The following is a 24,329-nucleotide window of genomic DNA, read 5'->3' as shown; positions in this document are numbered from 1 at the left end:
CTCTGCGGGATTTGGAAAGGACTGTTAAGGGAGGTGGGGCGGGATTTGTACGAGACGGGGTAACCCACTGGCACTCCTGCTTCCGTTCAGAATCTGTCCCAAATCCCTCCCTTCTCCACAGGAGGAAAAAACCCTTAGCCAGCAGGAGGGAGGCAGGCTAAGCCCTAGAGGGACGGTAGCAGTGGCGGGGATCCCTTCTCCAGAGAGACTTCCCATCCTGTGGCCCAGAGCTCTCCCTCTGCCCTGCATGGAGGAGGTTTGGAATAGCCTCCGAGTCTATGGTCTGCAAAGGAACCTTTCTCCCCCTCCACCCCCAGAAAAACACACAGAGGCCTGTGCTACTTCACACTGCTTTATTGCAGAATCTCTAAGTGGATGAAACAATTCCACCCCTCTGCCCATCTCTGGGCGAAAGGGAGCTGAAATGAGAGAACACTCAACGAACGTGGGAAGGGCAAAACCCTGTACCCTAGGACCCCCTAGCCAGCTAACCTCAGATATGCTGCCCAAACAGCCTCAGCCCTGGGGGCAGGAGTGGAATAGGGTGGGAGGGTCAAGCCTGAGTATAGGACTTCTCAGGCGCACATCACAGACCTAGAGTCTCTGCAGAGAAGCCTAGATTGAAGGGGCCTGGGTCCCAGAGTCCCTCTTTGAAAGGCTGGGGTCTACAGCCCTGATTTGGGGAGGGGGATTGGTCTGGGAACCATGACACTATCAGACAGGGCTGAGTTCTAGAGTTCAGGCATGAGAGGGGATCTGAATGAGAGGTTCTGTAAGAGCCCAGGTTTGGGGGCCCTGGGTCAAGGAGTACCAGTCTGTGGATGTTGCAGTGGGGAAGCTGAATCCTGGAGCCCAGGGGGAGCCCCAATTTGGGGAGAGGCTGGGACCCAGAGGTGGTTTGGAAAAGGAGCCTTAGTCCTCGAGCCCTGGTTTGGGAGGGCCTGGGCCCAGGAGCCCTGGCTCAGGGCCCTGCCTGGCTGCAGCCCTGGCACATTACTTGGTCTCCATCTGGCACGAAGCCTTGGCCCACCAGGGAGGTGGAGCAGCGGGCGCAGGCGAAGCAGCTGTGGTGCCAGTGGCGGTCTTCGAAGGACACGTACTTGCCTCCACCGAGTCCTGGAGGGAGGCTGGAGGTTAGCTCTGCAGATCTAGAAGGCGGTCCTGGGAAGGCCCTCAGTCTCACCCCATCCGAGGCCCCCCGTCCCTTGCCTGCACCCTACCCGCTCAGTTATTTGACCCTTATCCCACCTGTGATGGGGCGCTTGCAGCTGCTGCACTTGGGTGCAAAGAGTTCTCCAAAACAGGCCACACAGTAGGGATCATCATCCCGGGAGGTGAACTGCTGCCCTGCCAGGGGTGTCTGGCACCCGGTGCAGACCAGGCATTCTCGATGCCAGGGCTGGTCGCGGTAGGTCACGCCACCCTGTGTCAGCGTCTGTGGGGGCAGCATCTGTCAGCAGGGGGGAGTGGGTATTCCCACCCCACGACAGAGTCTGGCTCACCCCTACCCACGTGTGCAGTGGGGAGCAGTGTCCCCGCCCTGCTGGTCCAGCCCCCACCTTGCTGCAGCGGGCGCAGCGAGGAGCAAACTTGTTCTCATAGCAGGGCACGCAGTAGTGAGCGCCCTTGTCGGGCACGAAGGAACGGGAGCCCAGCGGCTGCTCACAGCCACTGCACAGGAAGCAGTGCTCGTGCCAGGTCTGGCCGCCGTACTCCAGCTTCCGGGACCCTGTGGGGAACAGGGCCCCCACTCAGAACCCGTGTCCCAAGCTCTTGAGTACCACCCTCTGCTCCCCAACCCCCACCAAGGGGAACCCCCACTGCTTCCATAGCCGGAGCAGGGCGGTGTCCATGCACGTGCAGCAGGGCCCCCACCACGTATACTGCACACGCTGACCTGCCCCACGCACTGGACGTGCTGGTGGGGCACTTCCTAGTTAAGCCCCATAAACTAGACATGAGGGTTTGACATATGTGAAGTTCCCAAAGTGGACCAGACATGACTCTCTCATGTCACAGGCACTATGACTCAGTATATGCTTTGCCCTTACACACCGCATGATGGTTTCAGCACACACACAAAGACCCCACTTACACTAGCCCAGTAAGTGTTTCTGCCCACACAAGGTTCTAATGTTTCAGACATTAAGTTCAGCACATACTAAGCCGCTGCATACCTTAATCATGCCATTCTCTACATATTCTACATACTCACATGTATCTGTGAGGCATGCAGCTTAGTGCACACGTCAGACCCTCTGTTTACCTGTCCCCGCACACACCAAGCCCCAGTGCACCAAGCATGACAGTTTCGGCATACTCTTGGCTCCTGCACGTACCAAATGTGCAGCTCTTCAGACATGCTAAGCCCCCAGGTGTGTTGGTCTGCCCACACATGGTAAGACCATAGGTGTACACCAGGCTCACTGGTTCAGCACATATTAAACCCTCAGGAGCGTACCAAGGTTGGCAGTTCCTGTACACGCTGGGCTTCCGTGCGTATACCGGAGGGCACCAGTCCCTCTGCTAAACCCCCCAGAGCACACAAGCACGACAGATCCTGCACACAGTTTCCAGGAACCTGCTGTCTGCGCAGGTCTTCACTGTATAAGCCCCCATGTATGTATCAGACAGGCAGGCCAGTCCCTTGCACATACATGAACCCTGCGTCCCAAGATGCCAGGCATGCCGGTCCCGCACGCAGTAAGCCCTCGGGGACGTACCCGGCATGACGGTCTCCCCACAGGCGGAGCACTGTGAGGAGAAGGCACTGCAGTAGCAGTCGTTGCAGAGCAGCTCACTGTCCTGGCAGGTGAAAGGCTCATCGGCTAGGGAGCGCTGGCAGCGGCAGCAGCGGAAGCAGCCCTCGTGGAAGTGGCGGTCTTCGTAGAACAGCTCCTGCCGGACGGAACGTGGCAGGGGCACTAGCACCTCTACCCCTTCTCCCCAGCCTCCACCCACTCCCTGCCCTGCCCAGTCCACTCCTTACCCTCGAGTCATGCCCGATCAGCTGCTGGCACTCTGCACAGGTGTTGGCAAAGGTGTTGTCGTAGCAGGGTACACAGTAGGGGCCGTTGTCTGTCTGGATGTATTTGCGGCCATACAGGGACTCACTGCATTTTGCACAGTCAAAGGCCTCGCTCATGGTGGCTGTGAGTGAGCCCTGTCAGGGACACACAGTGCAGTGGGGTCACCAAGAGGGGCTGTGGCTTAGCCCCTTGCAAGAGCCCTTGGTGTGATAAAGAGCAAGAGAAACAGGTGCAGAAAGTTCTAGGTCAGAGTAGGTGGTGATGGGGAAGGGATGCTTCTGGGAACCCAGGAACCCTGTGTGTTTATTTCCTTATTTAACTTTGGGGTGGGAGGGGGTCAGGAAAAAATCAGGAAGCAGAAGTTGTTTTCTTATCTGGGCCCTGGCAGATCTGGGGGGAGGGGGCTTTTCCTGGGTCAGTGACTCATTTCCTGCCCCAGCCCGAGTTTAGCCTCCACAGTCACTACTGTCCCCAAGGGGGCAAGAGCAGGGGCAGAGAGCCACCCTGTCCCTTCCCATACAAATAGCACTCCCACCCTCTCCTGACTCCTAGGCAAGGACATTGAGATATGGATAAAAGAACCCCTATGCAGAGGGCTGGAGTGGGGAGCTTAGGGATGGTACTGGGCTGTTCTGCCCCCCCCCTCCCCATCCAGGAAACAGTGGAATGTTAGGGGGATGCTGGGCGGATGAATGGTGGAGGTAGAAGAGGCGATGTCATCGAGCCTCACCTCCCAGGAGAATCAGCTCAGCAGCAAGGACTTCAGAGGCTCAGCTTAGGTTAAAAGCAGGAAGGAAATCCTGCAAGCTGGACCCAGCTAAGTTTCCCCAGCTGGACCCTCTGCCCTCACCCCCTACTGAGTCTCTGGTCACACCAGCCTGGGCAGCCTTGGCCTGCAACATCTGCAGCAGCTGTGGCAGCCCAGATGGCCAGATGTCAGGTTTTGCCAGCAACAGGGGAGGGAAAAGAGAGGGAGAGGGGCAGGGGAGATAGATTATGCAGTGTGCCTCCCTGCCCTCTCCTGCTGGGGGCCATCACTCCTGGCAGCATCTGGCAAAGCCCCAGTATCTTTCCATCCCTTGGGTCATGATTTCCCTCCTGCCTCTGGGAGAAACAGTCTTTCCCCAGCTTTCGTGATTTCTGAGGGTTTGGGGTAGGGGGAGTCAAGGGTGAGGTGGGGAGCCACTGAAGATATCTTCTCCCCAGTCAGGCCCCGTCTCAGATGGGGAGTCCGGCAAGGGGGAGCCCTAAAAGCTGTTCTACAGATACCCACCCCCCAACCAAACCTCAGACACTTTCCATTTTCTCAGGAACAAAGCATATTTGTGGGATGAGGTCATCCACACAGCTGCCTCTGGAACAGGAGCATGGGGAGTGGGGCGGGTAGGGAAGTGGGGTTCCTGGTCCCTTCTGCTGCCCGATTCCAGTCTCTAGCCCCAGATTCACAGCTCCCCACCTCCTCCATCACGAAGCTTGCTGGGGACTGGGATCCCGGGGTGGGTGGAAAGAAACCACCAGGACCCATAGGGAGGGGATGTTCTCACAGCTGCAGATGAGCCTGGGGAGTACAAAAGAACCCACCAACCCACTCCCTCTACATTAGGCCTCAGGAACTGGCAGTCCCCAGAGCCTGTCCTGGCTCAAGTTGAAGGAAAAGCCCTCCTCCTCTAAGCCACCCCTAGTGGGAAATTCTCCCAATCAAGCATTGCTCTGGCTTGGAGTTCAGACTCCAGGCGCCAGCAGACTCCCCAAGCCTGTAGAGTCTGGCTCTTTTGAAGGGATGGCTCGTGAGCTCACAACTGTCCTTCTGTACCATGGGAGGACATTCAGTTGACAGCCCAGGCCAGGGCACGAGGCAACCAGCGGCTGCGGTCTTCATAGCAGGGAATTCTGGGGTAGGGGTTTTGCTGTAGGGTGGAGGGTACCCCGCTTCTCACTCCGCTCCCCACCACCCAGGCCTGGGTTTCCTCTGGCCCAACATCTGAGGATTGCCTGGGCCATCAGCCACTGGGCAGCAGGGGGCCACCCAGGTGGAGCGTGGCCATTCCTCTGTCCAGGAGTATGCTGGACCTTTTCCTTCCTTCCTGGCTTGGCTCTAAGCAGCGATGGCCTTCCAGGCCCATGCTAGCCCTGGGCCCGTGCCTTGAGAGGTAGTCATCACTCTGAGACAGGGGTACCCCAAATAGGGTATGGGCATGGCTTCTGTTCCCCTTCCCAGAATCCCCCAGTCTGTCCAGCTGGGCTCCAGTGAGGACAGAGTGAAGGGCACTATCAAGGCCCACCTGTCCCTGCCCATTCCCTCCTCCCCCTTTCTCTGGCAGGTCCAGGGGACTGAGGGAGCCAGTTTTGTGTTCCTTCTGGGTGGGGAGGGCTGTGCAAGGGAGATTGCTCCATTGGCCTGATGGCTCTCAGCTCCTGCCCCCACTAACACCCCCCCACACCTGACCCAAACACACACATGGCACCTCTCAGAGCTCAGAGTGGCTGGATAAATGGTGTGGCCTGTGGTGTGCAGAGGCTCGAGCTGTGACATATACACCTCGGGGACCCTGGGCAAGTCACTCTAGCTCTCTGATCCCCTTTTCCCATCTAATAGGACCCCCTCCCTCCTGGGTTGTTTGGGGCTAAAATGTGATGATACTTGAAAAGCACCTCGCAGTTAGTTCGTTGTCACGAGATGGAGAATGTTAGTGTTTTGATTGTTGGCCCCTCCCTCATACTGGGGTCAGACAGTAGTTTCTCGCCCCACCTGAGTCAGGGAGCTTGCCTAGGATTTGACCTGGACATTCTCAGTGTAGGCCCAGGGAAAGAACAAAGGGGCAACTCCTAGGGGTGCTCCTAGGGCAACTCCAAAGGGGTGCTCCTGCTGGGGCACCAAAGAGGCCCAGGCCTGGGGCCAGCCTGACTGCAGCGAGCATAACTCTGAGACCCTCACACAGGTACACAGGTGCACACGTCTGCATGCTGCTTTGCCTCTCACAAAGCGCACTCCCACCCACTCACCCACCGTTTCATCTCACAAAAGGCAGGCAGCGCAGTGGGTCATCCCCATTTTACAGCTGAGCACAGAGGCCAGGGAGAGGGAGGGGCACACTCCAGGTCATTCCGGGATGGGGAGAGCCCAGAGCCCTTTCCTGTTTCTGTTTGCCTGGAGGTGCTGTGGTGCTGGTGGAGGGGGCGGTCAACGCCTAAGAGCAGGGGTACATGAGACGCTGGGTGACATCAGTAGAACGAGAGCCTGGTCCTGGTCCATCTCCCCAGCTGCCAGCCCTTCAGTTGGAAGACACCCAGGAGCCTTTCCAATTACCCATGCCAACCACTCAACCCTTTTGCCTCCCTCCAGCCCCCACTGTCCAGAACCCTGGCCAGGCCCCACCGCTGTGAGTCAGGATCAGAAGAGACCCCTCCCCCAGCTCCCTGGAGTTGACAGGCGACTAAAGGCAAGAAATCTAATTCCCCCCCCACCCCACCCACTGGCATCAGGCACCTACCCCGAACTCTCTGCTCTCCCTTCCTCCCCACCCCCGAACAGAGCCTGGGAGTCACAGCAGTTTAGGGGAAGGGGGGTGGGTGGGAAGCGGCACCCAGCAGCTGCTCTGGGGACAAGAGAGGAACAGTTCATTCACCCCAGGTCCCCCAGGGCTGAAGCAGTCCGTCCAAGATCTGAGTTTAAAAATAAGTTGGGGCTGTCTTGGTGTATGCCTGGGGCTCTTTCTTGATCTCAATCTTGCTGTCTCAGGTCTCGTCCTCATGGGGACTCACTTGGCCCAGAGTTTGTGTTTCCCCACATTCTTGCTTCCCAATCTTCCTGGCCTGAGTCTCTCAGGGTCTGTCTTGGGGACTGTCAGTGTGCCTCCATTAAATCTCGGTCTCTCCGTGTCTAGCGGTGTTCCACTCGGCTTCTGTCTACCTCTGCACACTTCACAGCCGTCTGTAAGTTGTGGGAGTCTCCATATCTCTGACTGGCCATCTCCCAACTGCCCGCCTCTGTGAATTCTACCTCTGAACACCCAGGTCTGGTCTCTTAGCGTCGCTATTCGGAGGAATGTCTTGGTCCCCACCCCACCCTAATTCTCTACCTCTTAGCATCTCTGTGTGCCTGAGCGTCTCTGTCTCTAGTCTCTGAATGCCCTACAGGCCTCACAGAGGCTGATTCACCACGCGCTAAGGAGACTTACTTGTCCAGGACCCTCCAAGGCCCTGGGAAGGGCCCTATGGAGTGTTCGCTGGAGTCGTCCGCTTTTTCCTAAAATGCTCCACAAAACCTGGGTCTGTCCCTATGCGTCAGATCTGTCTCTCAGTGACGCTACGCCCCAGTCTCCGTCCCTGTTTCGAATAACTCAGCAGCCTCCTGTCTAAGCCTGTCGCTCGTGCCCCGGTCTCCCGCTCCACGAGGCTTTCTGGGAGCCTCAGTTTCCCAAACCCTCCGGGTCTCTATTTCTAGACTCGGGCTTTTCTATTTCAAACTTGGCCCCCTCCCCGGCCTAACTCCTGCAGCAATCCCCGCCCCTCCCGGCGGCCGGGAGCCGCGCGGTCCGGAGGACGCCCTTCGGGGCTTAGCGCCCAGGGCACCCGCGGCGGGACCCAGGCGGCGGTAGTGGGCGGGCCGCCACCGCTCCCTCCGCGGCTCCCGGGCTGGGGCCGGGAGCTGGGATCCGAGTCGGGCTCGGGGGATCTCACCTCGAAGCCGGCGGCCGCAGCGGGGCGCGGTGCTCGTGGCGGCGGCAGGGGGGTGGTGCGAGAAACCGGGCCCGCGTCCCTCGGCGGCTTCTACCTGCGGGCCGGGCCGCGCCGCGCGGGGAGCAAGCGAGCTGCCGGCGAGGCTGCCGGTTGCACCCGGACTGTGACCCGGACTGTGTGGGCGAGTGGGAGCGCGGCCCCAACCCCTCCCCGAGGAAGTGAGCGCCCGGACCCGCCCCGCCCGGACCCCGCCCCCAGCCGCCCCTGCCCGCTGGGTGCGGACCCCGCCTCCGGCCCCTGGTCCCCGAGGCGAGGGGTGGGGGGTGCAGACCCCGCCCCCACTTTTCTTTTAGACTGGAGCCCACCCCAGCCCCTCTCCTCAGGCCCAGCCTAACCTGGTTTTCCCGACCTTCCTGGGCGGCCAGGACCCCGCCCCTGTCCCCTCCCGGCAGCTTTAGCTGTCCTCCCTCCCTGCTCCCCCTCTCTTCTTCCCCCGCCCCCCAGCTGCAAGCTGGCGATTGCTGTATTCACTCTCAAGCAAGGGTACAGGACCCAGCCAACCGAGGTCCATTTGGACCAAGAGTTTTCATGCCCTTTTCGTGTCCTCCCTCCGCCCCCAAATTACCCCCAGGAGTCACACTCAGCCCCAGTTTGTGAAAGAGGCCTCAATCTAGCCTGGAGGAGCGGGTGGTTTTTTTGACCCTGCGCTCTCAGCCCTGTCAGTGACCTAGGTGATTTCTGGGAACATGGAGTGAAGGGAGGACCCCCACCCCCACCCCGCAACCTTAGGGCCTTGACTTTCAAAGGGTTTTATTCCACAATTCCGAGTGGCAAAAACAAAAGTAGCCACCTCCTCGCCTCCAGCTGCATCCTGGGACTGAGAGGTCTGGCCTAGGTTTCCACCGCGCCCAGGAATAGTTTTGACCTTTGAAGCCCAGGGGAGACCCTAATCCTTGGCCTCTTGGAGTTTGGGCTTTTCTGGGAGGGGTGTGAGGAGTGCGCACAGTCAGGGCACTCCAGCGGGGGCGGAGGGAAGTGGAGGGAACCCCTCCTTCCTCACCTCTACAGTTTCCAACCCTCTGGCTTCCTCACTGTGCCTGGAGCGTGGACTGGCGCCTACCAGGGACACAAAGCCCGACCAAGTCTTTGAGGCCATCCCCCCTGGGATCCTCAGGCTTGTCACTAGGAATAAATAGCCTCAATCTGGAAGGGGAGGGGGGAGGAGGAGGTTCTGCTGTGCTGTTTGCAAAACAAGACAACAAACCAACCTTAGAAACACCTCTGTATCTAGGGTGGAGATTCAGGTGGGCACAGAGGATGGGTCCAGCTGAGCTGTCAGGGCAAAGACTCATTTCCACACAGGCTGGGGTCCTGAGTATCCTCCTCTGCCGTCTCTGAACCAACTGCTTGCCTTCCTGGGTCCCAAGTCACCCCTGAGGCCAGGTTTCCTTCAAAATTAACTAATTGCTTGTTGATTATTGTTGTTCTTGATGCCTAAGCTGTAAGAGTCATGAGGGTAGGGAATGGGTCCTTCCTGATCATGACCCTATCCCCAGTACCTACTCTAATGTTTGCCTAACAAATATTTGGTGATGCATGAATAACAGATATGCTTCAGTGTGGATCCCTCCTTCCCCCTTAGTTTGGACCACAGACACCAGCTGTCAGGCGGAATGCAGGGAGTGAGCAGCCAGCCTGTGGGTGGGCCCTTTGTCTGGGATTTGTCTTGCAGGTTTGGGAGACTCTCAGCCCTAGAGAGTGCAGGGAAGACTGCCTGTCTGGAGTAGATGGCAAAAAAGTCCCTTCTGTCCCAGACTGGTGTGACTTGGTTGGGCGTCCTCCCACAAAAAGAAAGGTCACTGGTTTGATTCCTGGTCAGGGCACATGAGTTGCAGGCCCCGTGTCTGGTTGGGGCCCCTGTGAGAGGTAACCTGTCGATGTTTTTCTCACATATCGATGTTTCTCTCCCTTTCTTTCTTCTTCCTTTCCCCTCTCTCTAAAAAGAAATGAATAAAATCTTTTTTTAAAAAGTCTCTGGAGGAAGGGAACCAGTGAGCAGCCTTCTGAAGCGGGATGGGGTGGGGGGCTACTAGTGAATGAGTGAATCAGGATGGAGCTGGATCAAAGGTAGAGTTGGGGGTCTCAGTTTTCACTCGTGGTTTTGAGAGAGAGGAGAAGGGAAAGAGAAAGAGAGGGAGAAAAAATCAATGTGTGGTTGCCTTTTGCACATCCCCAACTGAGGACCTGGCCCACAACCCAAGCATGTGCCCTGACTGGGAATCGAACCGGCAATACTTTGGTTTGCAGGCTGGCACTCAATCCACTGAGCCACACCAGCCGGGGCCCAACAACTTCTGCAATATGTATTTGTATCCCTGTTTTAACAGGGATACAAATAGAGGAAATGGAGGCATAGAGAAAGTAAGTAACCTGCCAGTGGTGACAGAGCTAATAATGGCAGACTGGATTCATATTCAATCAAGTGTCAAAACCCCTAATGCCAAAAAAGAATGTGGGGGCCAAAAATATTAATACTTTTTCTCCCACCTTTTAAAGTTCTTCTGGCTGGACTAATCATCAAATTAACAGAGAAGATGAACAGGAGAAAACCAAAGATTTTAATACATGTTCGTGAGGAATCCATGTAGGCATGAAATTCCAAAGACAGCAAGGCAACAAGGGGCACACAAGACTGTTTTGGACAGAGGAGGAAGTGAAGGGAATGGGGTATTAGATTTCTGAGTGTTTCATTTCTCAATTAACAGCTTGAAATCAATATCCCAAAAAGGCAGCCTCAGGGTAGCAAAACTTTGGTTCCCTTCAAGAGCTTAGCTGTTAAACTCTACAGTCTCTGCAGTCATTTCACCTTGTTAAGCCTCAGTCTCCTCATCTGGGAAGAGGGGATGACCCCCTGTCTCACAGCGTTCTTGTGAGGGTTGGATGAGAACGCACAGTAGGCATCCAATATGTGGGACCTGTCCCTGCCACACACACTCCCTTTCATGGTCAAGAGTTAGGTTCTGCTACTGGACCTGGAGTCTGGAGGCCAGAAAAAGTGGGGAGATTTCTGACTTGGCCCAGCCTGGGGAAAGGGAACTGGTGAAGGGCAAGGGCTGTTTATCACTGTTGTTCCTGATGCCTAAACTATAAGTGCCCCCTCCAGTTCCCCCTCTCCATTTCCAGCTCCCCTAGTGGGCTCACATTTCCCTGCCTGCTCTATTTCCAGTGACTCAGGAGGACGTGCCCCAGGGAGGTCTAGGGATCAGCCACATGGACTCCCTGTTCCTGTTTCCCATCAGTCTTCCCCCCCTCTCCAGGGAACAGGTGTGTCTGAGCCCAGGGCTAGAAGCAGAGCCTGAGTGCTGGATGACTAGCCTTGGGTAAATGAGATCTGGTTGTCCCTTCGCTCACTCAGGAGGTCCCCACACACCCTTATCTTGTGGTGAAAGGGGCCTTGCACAGGGTCTCCCAACTGTTCTCTCACCTTGGGTTTTCAAAAGGAGGCCTTGGGTGGTGACTGAGAGGCCTCTCATGGTTTCCTCTGGGTGCTGAATCACTCTGATGCTTGTAACCACAAGCCCTCCTCACAGTGAGAAAACTTCTTTCCTTCTTTGGATGTATTGCTCACTCTTACCCCTTGGGCTGCCTACGGTTCCTTCCCCCTTTCCAGTGTACAGAGCTCCCTTCTCCTGGGTATACCTATCACTCAATGCCTTCTTCAGAGCAAGTGGCAGGAGTGACTGGGGCTGCCACCTCCTCACTCTGCCTGAAGGCTGGGCTTCTTAATCAAAGTGAGGCTGGAAAGGTGGGCATAGGCCAGATCATGAAGGGCCTTCTTTCCATGGTTAAGTAACAAATGAGATGGAATGTTGTTAGTGCATATAGCCCTAGTTGGGGAAGGCTCAGACTCAGAGGCAGAAAAAAAAATTTTAACACCGCAAATCCCGGCTACTCTCAGCTCTTTCATGCCCACTGGTCTACTGGACTTGCACCTCCAGGGACAGAGGAAAGGGTTTCCCCACAGCTCCTCAGCTGGAGTGAGCCCTGCTGTGCGAAATGGGTACAATTACAGAACTCTCTGAAAACTTACAGTTTTATGTGGTGGAAAAGAAATGAAGTGCCTCTGGAGTGCTCTGTTGTGCTCAACCCTCTCTCCGTCCTTACAGTTACGTTTAGTAATAATAACAGTAATAGCTCCACTTGATTGTGAACACAGCATTTTAAACATACTGTTTCATTTAATGCTCAAAACCATCCCGAGTATAGTATTATTACCTTAATTTTACAGATGGGGAGACCAAAGTTGAGTGAAGCTAACTTTGTCTTGGCTGGTAGCAGGTAGGATCAGAACACACCTCTATGGTTTGAGGTCCCAATCATTTACATTGTACTGCCCCTGACACTCATTCTGTCAACCAGCTGTTCTCTTGAGGGTGGAAGACTCAGTTGTAAAGCTACTGCCTTGATGTAACTCCTCCATTTAACTGTGAGCCCCTTGATGGACCCATAAGGCAAGCAATGCATGCCAGTAATACTGTTTTATGGATGAGAAAAATGATGCTCATTAAAGTCAAGTGGCTTGTCAGAAGTCAGAAAGCCAGTTAAGTGACACAGCCAGACATGATTTTAAGATATGTTGTTTCTCTATAGCAGAGGTTCTCAATCCCCGGGTCGCGGACCGGTACCGGTCCGTGGCCTGTTACAAACCGGGACCCGAAGGAAGCTCGCCTGATCTCCGCCTAATGTCTCCACCCCCGTTGACCCCCTCCCCACCTGCCCGCAGCAAACTGCGGGCGGTGCGCGACAGCAAGCAAGTGAAGCTCCCCTGAGCTCCGCCTCCCGACGCCCCCTTTCCCCGCCGCCTGAGCTCCGTCTCCGATTCCACTCCCGCCCACCCGGGCCCAATCCATTGAAAAACCGGTCCGTGGTGCCCCAAAGGTTAGGGACCGCTGCTCTATGGGGCGCTTTTTTTGGTATATCCTAAAATTCACAAAACTCCGGACTTTAAATGCGCCGCCTAAATACCGCAAGGGGAACGCGGCCGTTGGTGACTGCGCACGCGCACACTCAAGTTCACTCCGCGGAGTCAGCGCCAGCCACGTGTTCCCAGGTGCCAACGCGAGCAGAGCGCGAAGGCGAGGTACACGTAGACAAGCTCCGGCGAATGAGAACTGGCTCCAGTAGAGTCAGGAGACTAGACTTGGAGAACTACACTTCCCAGGGTAGCCTGTGGTGGACGCTTCGGCCGGAGGACGTACTTCCGGAACAGCAGGCGCCGCAGAGGCTGCGGAAAGGAAGGGGTTGGTTCTAAGCCTCTCGCAGCTGGGCCTGTTTCCCGTGGGGGTCGGTGGACGCGGCGACCGAGGTAGTGTGGAACTGGCGTTGTCTACTGAGCTTCCCCACGCGTGAACAGGCATGGCGGCGGCTTTTCGGAAGGCGGCTAAGTCCCGACAGCGGGAACACCGAGAGCGAAGCCAGGTAGGACCACAGGGGCTCCGCGAGCGCCAGCTCATTGCCACATGTCTTTCTCTCGCCCCAGCCCCCTCTCTGCCTGCGGGTACCGGTCTGTTCGGTACACAGATACTGCGTTTAAGTGAATGCAAATATATTGTAACGACACCGGCGTTTCTGGGGCGGTGCCACGCTCTCGGGAAAGCGGGGCCTTGTTCTCTCTGGGAAGGGTACGGGTATAATCAAAGCTATCTTGCAAGTTTTCAATGAGGTGATTAAATGGGGTACTGTGTGTAAAGGGCTTGACTTCTGCGGAAGGTGAGGTCAAAGCTCACACAGCCAATTAGATCCCCGGTTGGAAGTGGCCCCCACATTTAAAGGACCTCAGCTCTGCTCGCTGCTTAAAGGACCTCCGCGTGAAGAGGCGGGGATTATAAATACGGTGTCATCGCGGGTTTTTTGGATCATGACGATCCGCCACATGTACTTTTTGTGTGTGTCTCACCCCGTAATGTTGGTGTTTTCCATCCCCATTATACAAATGAGGAAACAGGTCCAGAGAGCCAGAGCGACTTGCCTAGTCACAGACACCAAATTCAGGCCGAATAAACAGCTGTAGGACTTCTCTGGAGGGGGTGTGTGGGGGAAGTTTGAGTAGGAATTCGCGTAATGTATGCAGAATCAATTGATTCTGCTCCTCCATCTGCAAGGCAAATGATGGGAATCACTTCATATCCAATCCAGAAAGGCCCTAGAGATATCTGGTCTAGCTTCCTTTTACAGATGGAAAAGAGAGGGAGAGGGGTGTGGCTACAGTTGTGGTGCCAACTGATGGGGTAGAATCAAAGCCTCCTTAGCCGCAGTTCAGCCTTCCTACTTAATAGCGTTTATCAGACATTTATTGTTTATCTACTGTGTGCTCCATGGTGTGCCGGGAGCAATAGTGTAATTTGCCACCTCGTTTGGACCTATATATGGATCTGTCTGAAAGCAGCAGGAGCTAGAAGTGCTTCCTTACTGTGTGCAAAGTGCTGTGCTCTCTTTGTCTCGTTTAACTTTCAACAGGGTGTGGAAGTAGGTGCAATTGCTTTCTCTCATTTGCAGGTGGGGAAACCTAGGTTCAGATGGGTAAAGTAATTTGCCCAAAGACGTATAGCTCTAGTTGGTAAGAGGCAAAGCCAGGAATCAGACTAAGTGTTTTGAATCCAGAGGCTACTAGAAGGTGAATAAAGAGGCCACTTCATGAGAGGTGGCACATAAAAAATGCCAGATGAGGAGTTTAGGGTAGAGATGATGAGTGAAAGCATCGTGGTGAAGCTTGTTGGACTTGGAAGGCAGTGACAATGGCCGCCATGCTTTGAGCACTGGCTGTTTGTTAGGTACAGCCCAGCATGCTGTACAAGGACTATCTCATACAGTCCTATGGCATCCGTATGAGGTGGGTGTTATCCTCACTCTACAAGTGAGGCATCTGCTGCTTAAAGAGGTTGAACCGTGTGTCCAAAGTAGCAGATTTGGGTTAGCATAGAAGACAGAGGGCTTTCGAGGCTGGTTGTGAATAAGCCAAGGCCATGGCTAAAGAGGAATAGAGGGTCTCCTTGGGAGCGGTGTGGAGAAGGCTGCGCTGGACAGGTTGGTAAGCACATTGACGAGCACTTCTGTTTGGGTAAAGTTTGAACTTTATTCCATGGGTCCTTCGCTGAGGCAGTGGGGAGCTATTGAAGGTATTCTGTGTGGAGGGGGATGTGTAGTTATGTGAACAATTTCAGATACGATGCTAAGTTTTTTTTTTTAAAGCTCATGTACATTCGAGTGGGCATGGCAGGATTTGTGCCCTGTGGTGTTGCCCCTGAGTTTTCTTTCTCCACTCTCTGTCAGCTGTAATTAAAATAAAAATTATCAGGAGAGGTTTGGGGTGTTATTTTTAAATATTGAATTATTTTAATGGCATTACTTCAAGGATAAAAGATGAGAAAGATGACTTAAAAAATTCCACCCAAATTACTATACAAGTGTAAATAATGGAGAAGTGGGTGCGCTTCTTCAAAAGTTGAAATTTTTCAGGGCAGAAGAGGGTGCTGTCCAGTGGCGGGGGGGCGGGGGGGGGGAAGCACAGACTGGCCCTGATACAGTGGGCTCTGCTTCCAGCTTTGCTGCTTACTAGTTCTGTGTTCTTGGCCAAGTCATTCTCTAAACCTTATTCCCCTTTGGAGTATTGGGATGACCATTTCTTTGTCTTTGCTCTACCTACTTACTCTCTATGATTGTTCTGGGGGTTAAATGAGATTGTATGTGACCAGCACAACAGATTGCTTTGTATCAGAGTAAGTACTTAATTGGCGTGGCCTGTTATGATGACGCGGGCACAGACATCTAGCACAGACCCTGACATAGGCCAGATGTTCCACAAATGGCGGCTCGTGGAAAGATAACACAGATATAATCCTTGCACCTTCTGTGCTATCCAAGTGCCGCAGAAAGTGTTTTCTGTCATATTTGGTTCCCTTTCATGCTTTGTACCAAAGGTACAATGATCACAGTAAACACATGCCGGACGCCTGCTATGTGCCAAGCTGTGTGCTGCCACCACTGCTTCCAGAGGCTCATTTAATCCTCGAGATAACCACGAGAAGTGGGTACTGTTCTCATTTTATAGTTAGGAAACAGCAGCTCAGAGAAGTTAAGTGACTTGCCCAAGGTCACAGATTGTTAAGAGGTGAAGCTTGGATCTCTGCCCAATTCTCCAGACTCTAAATTTAGCTCACTTAGCACAGTTGCCTCCCTGTTACTATGTTTTCCCTTCATAGTATTTTATAAACCCTTGGATTAAGTCCGTAGTAATTTTAGTACAACTGGCAACTGCTTGCTTAGTGCCGAGTCATTGTTGCTTCTCTCTGTCCTTAATAGGCCAAGAAACCTACTACGGCAGTGCTTGTGACCTCGCTGGCACCTGCACAGTTCCTCTCATCCTTGGGCAGAGCCCAGTGGGGGGAGGGAAGGGAACAGGGTACTGAGTTGGCCCCAAGGACATGGGTTTACTGGGCACTCCAGAGACTCCTGTTCCCTTCATGTTGTAAGGAAACTTAACTTTTTTTTTTGTCTTGTAGCCTGGTTTTCGAAAACATCTGGGCCTGCTGGAAAAAAAGAAAGATTACAAACTTCGTGCAAAGTGAGTTCAGTCTTTCTGGGAGAGACGCTGCCAAGGCAGCTCACGGCCTCCCTGCGCTGCAGTTGAATTGCCTGAGTGTCCAGCAGGGGATAATTTCCTGCCATTGATGGAATGGCCAGCTCTGGCAGCCTGTCAGATACTTGTCTGTGACCCTAAACTTCTCTCTTTATTTAGGCAGACCATTATTTCTTTGACTGTAGTTGCATTGTGAAATTTTTTATTATATTGCTACAGATCATTTTCTCGCAGTGGCTTTGATTTGCCCCTGCCTTGGTGTTTGAGCCAAAAGCTGAGTCTTTTTCTCTCCCCTTTCTTGAAGTGCAAGATACAATCTAAAATTCCAGTCGTTGAGTGTGGAATGAAGTGAAGTGAAAGATGGATTCATGAGACTGAGCGTGGGTGATAATGAACTCTGAAAACGTTTTATAAAACAATTATTCCCATTCTTTTTCTCATACTTCATTTGCAAAACACTCCAAATACTTTATCATTCTTTGTTAGCTGTGCATGTCAGCTGAAGTCCTTTCCGTGCCCATGATGGGCGATGGGTCACTCTGAGTCCTAGAGTTTTTAAGGCCGATAATAATAATCTTGGGCTCTTACTGGGCCAGACAGTGTTCTAAGAGAGTTACAGGTTTTGTGCCTTTTTATTCCTCCCAACAACCTTCTGGGATACTGCTGTTAATACACTCAGTGTACAGATCAAACAGGGATACAGAGTGCTTACCTAATTTACCCAGCCAGATTACTGAGCCAGAAGATTCCTCAGCCAGAAGTGGTGGAGTTAGGGTTTGAACCCAGGGTGTCTGGCTCCAGAGTCCACAATTCTAGCCACTAGGGTATAACTGCACTGTGTGATTTCTGAATCTCACTGGGGCACTTGGTGCCCAAGCTCCCATCAGAACCCACTTTTAGTTTGTGCTTTGTTTGGTTTTGCCTTGTGGTGATAGAAAGGGCGCCGAAATACCTGTGAGATAGGAATAGTTAATCTCAAGTGGGACGGGGCCAGGAGAGGGCCTGCAGAGACCGGGGCTCAACATCAGGGACAGTGGAGGGTGGGTCAAATCGTCATTGCTGTGGCTTTTTTGAGTTTCATTTCATGTGAACTTTAGATGCTTGTGAAGTTTTCTTGTTGTGTTTTTTTTCTTCTTTGCTATGAACTTTGTTTAACCTGCCTTTTAGTGACTACCGGAGAAAGCAAGACTACCTCAGAGCTCTTCGGAAGAAAGCTCTTGAAAAAAATCCAGATGAATTTTATTATAAAATGACTCGCGTTAAACTCCAGGTGGGTGTCTGATGGATCAGTTGGTGTTTGGAGCTTCAGCAAAATACGTAAAGTAAAGATGGGAGAGGAGGTGGAGGGAAAGAGCGTTGGCCTTTATGTAGCCTCTCTCCAGGTGGTTCAGGTGCTCTTGACCAGTATCCTGGGCGAAACTGCCCCTTCAGTGCAGCACGGGTTTCTGCCCCAGACTCTGAGTTGTCTTCTGCCTGGAGCTCACCTGAGAATGGGTGGCTGGAGGTGCCAAACTGACCGTGCACCTTGAGGCCTAGTGCACTGAATGGCTGTTGTATAAAACGTTGGGTTGTCTTTGTTCTGACCATAAACCGTGTCAACAACTTAATGGTGGTTTTAATCTAATAGAGACTGTATCTTTTAAATTTGGATTTTAGGATGGAGTTCATGTTATTAAGGAGACTAAGGAAGAAGTAACTCCAGAGCAGCTGAAACTGATGAGAACGCAGGATGTCAAGTATATAGAAATGAAAAGGGTTGCAGAAGCTAAGGTAACAACTGAAACTCTTTGTTCTGGTGTATTTTTCTCAGTTAGGAAGAGATATAAATTCATCAATCTAAAGTTATACATTGATTTCTTCTGGCATTTACAGTTTTGAAGTATGCTTCATTGTGAAAGTGATTTTGAAGTGTGGTAGAATGGAAAGAGTTGAATGTGGTGAATGAGACAGGCTTAATTTGAATTCTGGATCTGCTATTTATTAGCCCCCAAATTATGGGCAAATTAATCTCTCTGAAGCTCTTTCTATCTCATTGGATTATTATAAGGATTAAATAAGTTTTCTAATACATGTTTGGTGCTTGATACATTTTACTGGTTCTTCCATTTAAAAGAAGGAAGCAATGTCTTTGCTGGCTGGTGATAAGGATGTGAAATGGTTTAAGTTTTGCAGATTCATTTGTGATACCCTTCAAGAACCCACTATAAAATGAGACCATCTTCTGTGTCCTAGAAAATTGAAAGACTAAAGTCAGAGCTCCACCTGCTGGATTTCCAGGGGAAGCAACAGAATAAGCACGTGTTCTTTTTCGACACTAAAAAGGAAGGTATGAGCTGTTGGAAGGTTCCTGGGACAGTTTGGCACACTCGTCTCTGTGGTCTGGTGTCCAAGACAGTGCCTCATGGGTCGTTTTGACTTTTAGTTGAACAGTTCGATATCGCAACCCACCTGCGAACAGCCCCAGAGTTAGTGGACAGGGTCTTTAACAGACCCACGATAGAGACCTTGCGGAAGGAGAAAGTGAAAGGAGTCACTCATCAGACTCGACTTAAGGTAATTTACTGTTTTCCTTTTTTGCCACTGAATTTTGTATGCTTTTTTTTTTCTGGAAGATTTATTAAATTTCCTTAGAAGGAGGGTTTGATGGTGGGAATGGGAGTCGGGGAGAGTTTCTTGGTTTCCAAGTTTGGAGGATTGGTAGCATAATGGTCAGGAGCTCAGGTTTTGGCTTTTTGTCCTGCATTTGAATCCAAACTCTGATCCTGGGCTTTGTGCTCTTGAGGCTTGTAACAAGTGCCAACAGTTTTTTCTTTTTCACTTTTTTAAAAATTAATTTTAGGGGGTGGGGAGAGGGAAACATCGATTTGTTGTTCCACTTACTTATCTATTCACAGGTTGCTTCTTGCATGTGCCCTGACTGGGGACTGAACTCACAACCTTGGTGTATTGAAATGATGCAATTGAGCAACCTAGCCAGGGCCAGGTGTCAGCAGTTAAAATACCGAGCAAGGAGAGGGCACCGGAGGTTGATGGATCTGGGGCACTTCGATGGTGAATCTTTAGCAGTGAATACACATATCAAAAAGTCTTTAATGTGCATTTGCACCAAAATTTTTTATCTTTTTAATCCACATCCGAGGATATGTCTATTGACTTTATTTTATTTTTTTTTAAGATTTTATTTATTTTTAGAGGGGAAGGGAAGGAGAAAGAGAGGGAGAGAACTATCACTGTGTGGTTGCCTCTCAAGTGTCCCTTGCTGGGGACCTGGCCTGCAACCCAGGCATGGGAATCGAACTGTGACCCCTTGGTTTGCAGGCCTGTGCTCAGTCCGCTGAGCTGCACCAGCCAGGCTGTTTATTGACCTTAGAGAGAGGGGAAGGGTAAGAGAGAGAGAGAAACGTTGGCTGCCCCCTGTGTGCGCCCCTGCTGAAGGTCAGCCCACAACCTTTTGGTGTACCGGATGGTGCTCCAGCCAGTTGAGCCACCTGGCCACGGCTGTGCCAGAATTTTGAATTGACTTCCTTATGGTGTTTTCCATGACTGTAACTGGATTTGTACGGGAGACATGCTTTCTCTCAAAGCCGTCTGGAGTTGAACTCTCACTTCTGACTGATTCATTTAAAAAAAAAAAAAAAAACACCGTGAATGTGTTTCAGTCAGACAGCTGTTCTATTTTGATTTGAATCATTTACACTGCATCAGCTTTGCTTCCAATGTTTAATTTCACAGCAGTTTCTCTAGCTCAGAGGCAGCTAAACTTGCTTTAGTAATATAAATACCCCTAATTAGTTTGACTATATTGGGTAATCCCATAAATTTGACAGTCTGTGCAATAAAGTGAAAACAAAAGCTGTCTGAAGCCACTGCTGTGAGACTGTGCTAGGATTAGGGAATTGTTTCAGTCTGAGGCCCAGTAGTACTCCCCTCGGTGCAGATAACACTTCCAGCTGAGGAGCCGGCTGACTCGAGTTCTTGTGATAACTCTGTTTGCCAGTAAGTTGTGTTTTCAGTCAGCTGAGTCGCTGATACTTTTCAGGTAGTGTAGTGTAGTCCCTAAGGAGGTTGATGTTCCAAATTCCTGTGTAGAATAACTCACTAACGTACCGTTTGAGAAACTGGGGGAGTTTGCGTCTTGCTGTTTTTGCCCACTAGTGTTGTTGGTTTCGATGGTTGTGTTTAAGGCAAAATTATTTTCATTAAGAGACTGCGGGTGGGTGGACCGCCAAGGAACGATCAGCCTGTAAGTTGGAGGTGGGTGGGCAGTCCATAAACGGGCTCAGGAAGTCTGTGAACGCCCTCTTTCCACACTGGAGTTTTGAGTAAATGGGTACGTGTATATACAAATTTAGATCATTTAGTTTTGCCTTTCTCAGCTGAGGTTCCATGAGAGAATGAGCTCTACAAATTTGTACACACATCTGTACATTTATTTCAAAAAATAATCCAAAGCTTTCGTCAGTGTCTCAGAGGTTTGTAACTCCCCCAGATCGAAGGACCACACTGGTCTTTGAAGAGCTGTGAGCAGCGAGAACCCTCGGTCGGCTTCTGCTGGAGGAGCCCTCCTGCAGCCTGAGTCTGTCCTGCTCGGGTGCCAGCTCGCTGCCGGGTGCGCTGCTCTTGTTCTTGCCTCGCCGCATGCGGGGTTTTACCAGGAGTGGTTCGAGTCTGCGCCAACCGCCTTAGGTGCCCGTACACTCGCATGAAGGTTAAAGCAGCTTAGCGCAGTAGTGGAAAGATTCCTCAGGGCCGAGAGACTCGGGACAGCTCTGACTCTGCTCCAGGGGAACCGTGTGTCCTGGGCAGGTCTCCAAGGTTCCGTTTGGCTCTAGAATGTCAGTCCCTAAAACGGACAACTCTGTAGTATCATTACTTAGTAGTAATTTACAGTACCTTTGATTCCGGACTGTGATGGGAATTGAGCCATTTATGCCTTGTGGCGTAAGTGGATTAAGAAACAGTTGGTCACTACTTTTTTATCCTGTTAAGTGTTCATGAAAATGTGTCTCCTCTGCAGCGGATAGCGAAAGAAAGACAAAAGCAGTATGACTGCCTGACACAGCGGATTGAACGTGAGAAGAAGTTGTTCGTTATTGCACAGAAAATTCAAACACGCAAAGATCTTCTGGTAAGGAGGGAGAGCCCGAGGCCTCCATTCCCCGTCCTTGTAAAGGTCTTAGCTGGGACTGGATTTCAGCTGTGTGTAAATCAACCCCAGCCAAAATGTCTGCTCCTCAGGGGCAGCGGTTGGAGCCAGTGTCTGTTGCTCTGGCATTGTTGCGATGTGCCTTGATTAAGAAGGTAATAAGAGTCTTATTAGTCAGTGGTTTGGAACAGCAGAGGGTAGGATCGGGTAGCATATGAACTTTGTAGCTTATGAACAGCTATCTTTAACATTTAGACAGGTTTAACAAAACAGTGCGTGTCACTCCTTGGTGTTTAAAAATAGGCAACAATGTGCCAGTAAATAACAACTGAGGAATATACGTGGCCCTTTCATACTGTGATTCCTCTAAATGTCAAAATCTTCCGCTTTGCACATCATGTAGTTGTGCCTTGCTGCTTAGGGTTCGTGAGAGAGAAACTCTACTGAAAAAAAAAAAAGATTTGAGTATGTTTCTTAGTTTTCTCAGGAGCCTCTGCACACTAACACCGATGTCGACGCCCATTGGAGAGGCTGGTTCTTTGCGCCCCGGGGGTGCCTTAGGGCGGTTGGGCTTCGTCTCCTGCCAGCCCTGTGAGAGGGGCCGAAGTAGCGGTTTCCCAATAAGCAAAGTAGTTTATGAACTTTCCTATTTTACAAAACTTCCTCCTACTGTTTACTGGTAATCTTTTTTTATTCTTCTATAGGATAAAACTCAGAAGGTGAAGGTAAAGAAAGAAACGGTGAACTCCCCAGCTATTTACAAATTTCAGAGTCGTCGGAAACGTTGAGCGTTCTGTAAGCCTTGTCATTCCACGTGGAAAAAAATTCTGTTCTTTTTCCCCAAAGATTTCAAATTCCATTAGTGTAAATGACATAGTTTTCTTATTTGTAGTTATCATTTATTGCAGATCTGACATTTGATATAAACAACATTATAAACAACATTAAAGCCCCTCCCCTCACTGTTTTTGGGTTATAAAATTGGTCTTATTTTTATATATTTATTTTTTTCATTATGAAAGTTATATAATCTCATCACAACAAATCTGGGAAAGAAATGAGTCCATTCCTAATCCTCGAGCTTATTCAGGAACAACAAGTAGCCATTGCGCGCTCACGGTGCCGGGGCAGTGGAGGTGACAGGAGGGGAGCGTTCTGGTTTGCCTCCTCCGTTTTGTAAAGGTGTGCACTGAATTTTGTGTACGTTCTTGTGTTCTGTAGTTGGAAATACAGTAAACAATTTTGTGTTTTCATTTTTTTCACTTCAATCATTTGTTGTTACCCATTTGTTCCATCACTAAATTTTAAAAGAGTAATGTATGTTCATAGTAAAAAATAAAATATTATTTTTAATGTCTGCATACTGTTTTATGCAGTGGATAGACTGATTTTACCCTCATTCATTCTACATTATTGGATATGCAGGTGGCTTCGTGAGTTAGCCAAGGAGGAATTTTTTTCTCCTACACATCACAGCTACAGATAGAAACCCTTGGGAACCCACCCACCTCTTCTCTTTTGAAGCTCTAATCTGAACAGACCTTGCCCTCTGCCCCTGGCCTCTGCACTCCTGGCCAGCTCGGAAATCCAAGGCTGTAAATGGCTTGGGACAGCCCTCTTTCACTTTGGAGAGGGGGACCTGAGAGTGTGTGGCAGCTCTCTCTTCTCGGAGCCCCACTCTTTCCTTACTTGCCCAACAGGGATGGGAGGCCCAGGCTGTTGGGGCAGAACTGAGCATGCTCAGCAAATGTGGGAGGAGCAGGGTTGTTTACACCTCCACCCTTGGAGGGGGAACAGCTATGCATGGATTCTTTTAAAAGATTTTATTTATTTATTTTTAGAGGGGAAAGGAAAGAGAAAGAGAGGGAGAGCAACAGCAATGTCTGGTTGCCTCTCATATGACCCCTACCAGGGACCTGGCCAGCAACTCAGGCATGTCCCCTGACTGGGAATTGAACCAGTGACCCTTTGGTTCACAGACCCACACTCAATCCACTAAGTTACACCAACCAGGACGTGGATTGTGGGTTTTTTTTTTTTTTAAGATTTTAGTTATTTATCTTTAGAGGAGAAGGGATGGAGAGAGGGAGAGAAATATCAATGTATGGTTGCCTCTCATGAGTCCCCCGCTGGGAACTGGCCTGCAACCCAGGCATGTGCTGTGACTGGGAATTGAACCACAATCCCTTAGTTCGCAGGCCCATGCTCAATGCACTGAGCTACACCAGCCAGGGCAGGACATGGGTTTTAATAATTGAAAAAGAAATCGTTAAAACGTAAGTTCCCATGACTGCTACGTACAAAGCCTGAAATGAAAGCCTGCCGCCTGTTAAACCCAGCAGGATTGAGGTCTGGTGGCCCTGGAGAATAGGAAGGAGGGCCAGGGGAATGGAAGCTGGCAGTGTTTGCCCTCAGGGAGGAAGTGCGTCCAAGCCTGCTTGTGAACTCCTGGGGAGGCGCGAAGTCCATGGCGATAGAAGGCCAATGGGCATTCTCTTCCTGGGACACAGTGGCTTGATCGCTGCTCTGACTGGCCATTGCCTCTGCTGGTTAGGAAGGTGGCAGGTGGTAGGGCGGCTGCCTGGATGCTTCTCCCTAAGCACACACCCACACAAAGCTACACTTCTGAGCTCTCGAATTAATAGACGGCAAAAAGCACATGCTACTCAGGACTCAAACACAGGTGCGTGCACATCTGCATACCCTCTGGTGAGCGAACATGCGCCGGGGTTTCACATACAGAGGTTACACGTAGGAGCCCTCACGTGGTCTGTAGGTGCCCGTTCTCCTTGAAGAGGCATGTGCACAGGCGGAAGGGAGCTGGAAAGTCCATCCTCGT

At 51.4% G+C, this 24,329-nt stretch overlaps 2 protein-coding genes across 2 annotated transcripts; one reads left to right on the top strand and one right to left on the bottom strand.

Annotated features, from left to right (window-relative positions):
- Nucleotides 1-336: 336 nt before the first annotated feature.
- Nucleotides 337-7,908, bottom strand: FHL3 (four and a half LIM domains 3). The gene is made up of 6 exons (XM_037032609.1): nucleotides 7,710-7,908; nucleotides 2,990-3,163; nucleotides 2,724-2,898; nucleotides 1,560-1,729; nucleotides 1,249-1,435; nucleotides 337-1,116 (listed from the first exon to the last, which is right to left on the bottom strand). Exons 2-6 carry the CDS (start codon nucleotides 3,143-3,145, stop codon nucleotides 962-964), a joined length of 843 nt encoding a protein of 280 aa, XP_036888504.1. The 5' UTR covers nucleotides 3,146-3,163; nucleotides 7,710-7,908; the 3' UTR covers nucleotides 337-961.
- Nucleotides 7,909-13,010: 5,102 nt separating this feature from the next.
- On the top strand, nucleotides 13,011-22,843 carry UTP11 (UTP11 small subunit processome component). Its single transcript, XM_037032586.1, has 8 exons — nucleotides 13,011-13,187; nucleotides 16,268-16,329; nucleotides 17,512-17,614; nucleotides 18,001-18,114; nucleotides 18,577-18,670; nucleotides 18,767-18,897; nucleotides 21,362-21,472; nucleotides 22,195-22,843. The coding sequence occupies exons 1-8, from the start codon at nucleotides 13,125-13,127 to the stop codon at nucleotides 22,276-22,278; spliced, it is 762 nt and encodes a 253-aa protein (XP_036888481.1). The 5' UTR covers nucleotides 13,011-13,124; the 3' UTR covers nucleotides 22,279-22,843.
- The last annotated feature ends 1,486 nt before the right edge of the window (nucleotides 22,844-24,329 follow it).

This window comes from Sturnira hondurensis, unplaced genomic scaffold, assembly GCF_014824575.4.
Source record: "Sturnira hondurensis isolate 20B ecotype Veracruz unplaced genomic scaffold, ASM1482457v3 Scaffold0021490, whole genome shotgun sequence".
In the NCBI taxonomy this organism is placed as follows: Eukaryota; Metazoa; Chordata; class Mammalia; order Chiroptera; family Phyllostomidae; genus Sturnira; species Sturnira hondurensis.
Note: the sequence above shows the minus strand (reverse complement) of the source record. Positions and strands in the feature narration are given on the sequence as shown.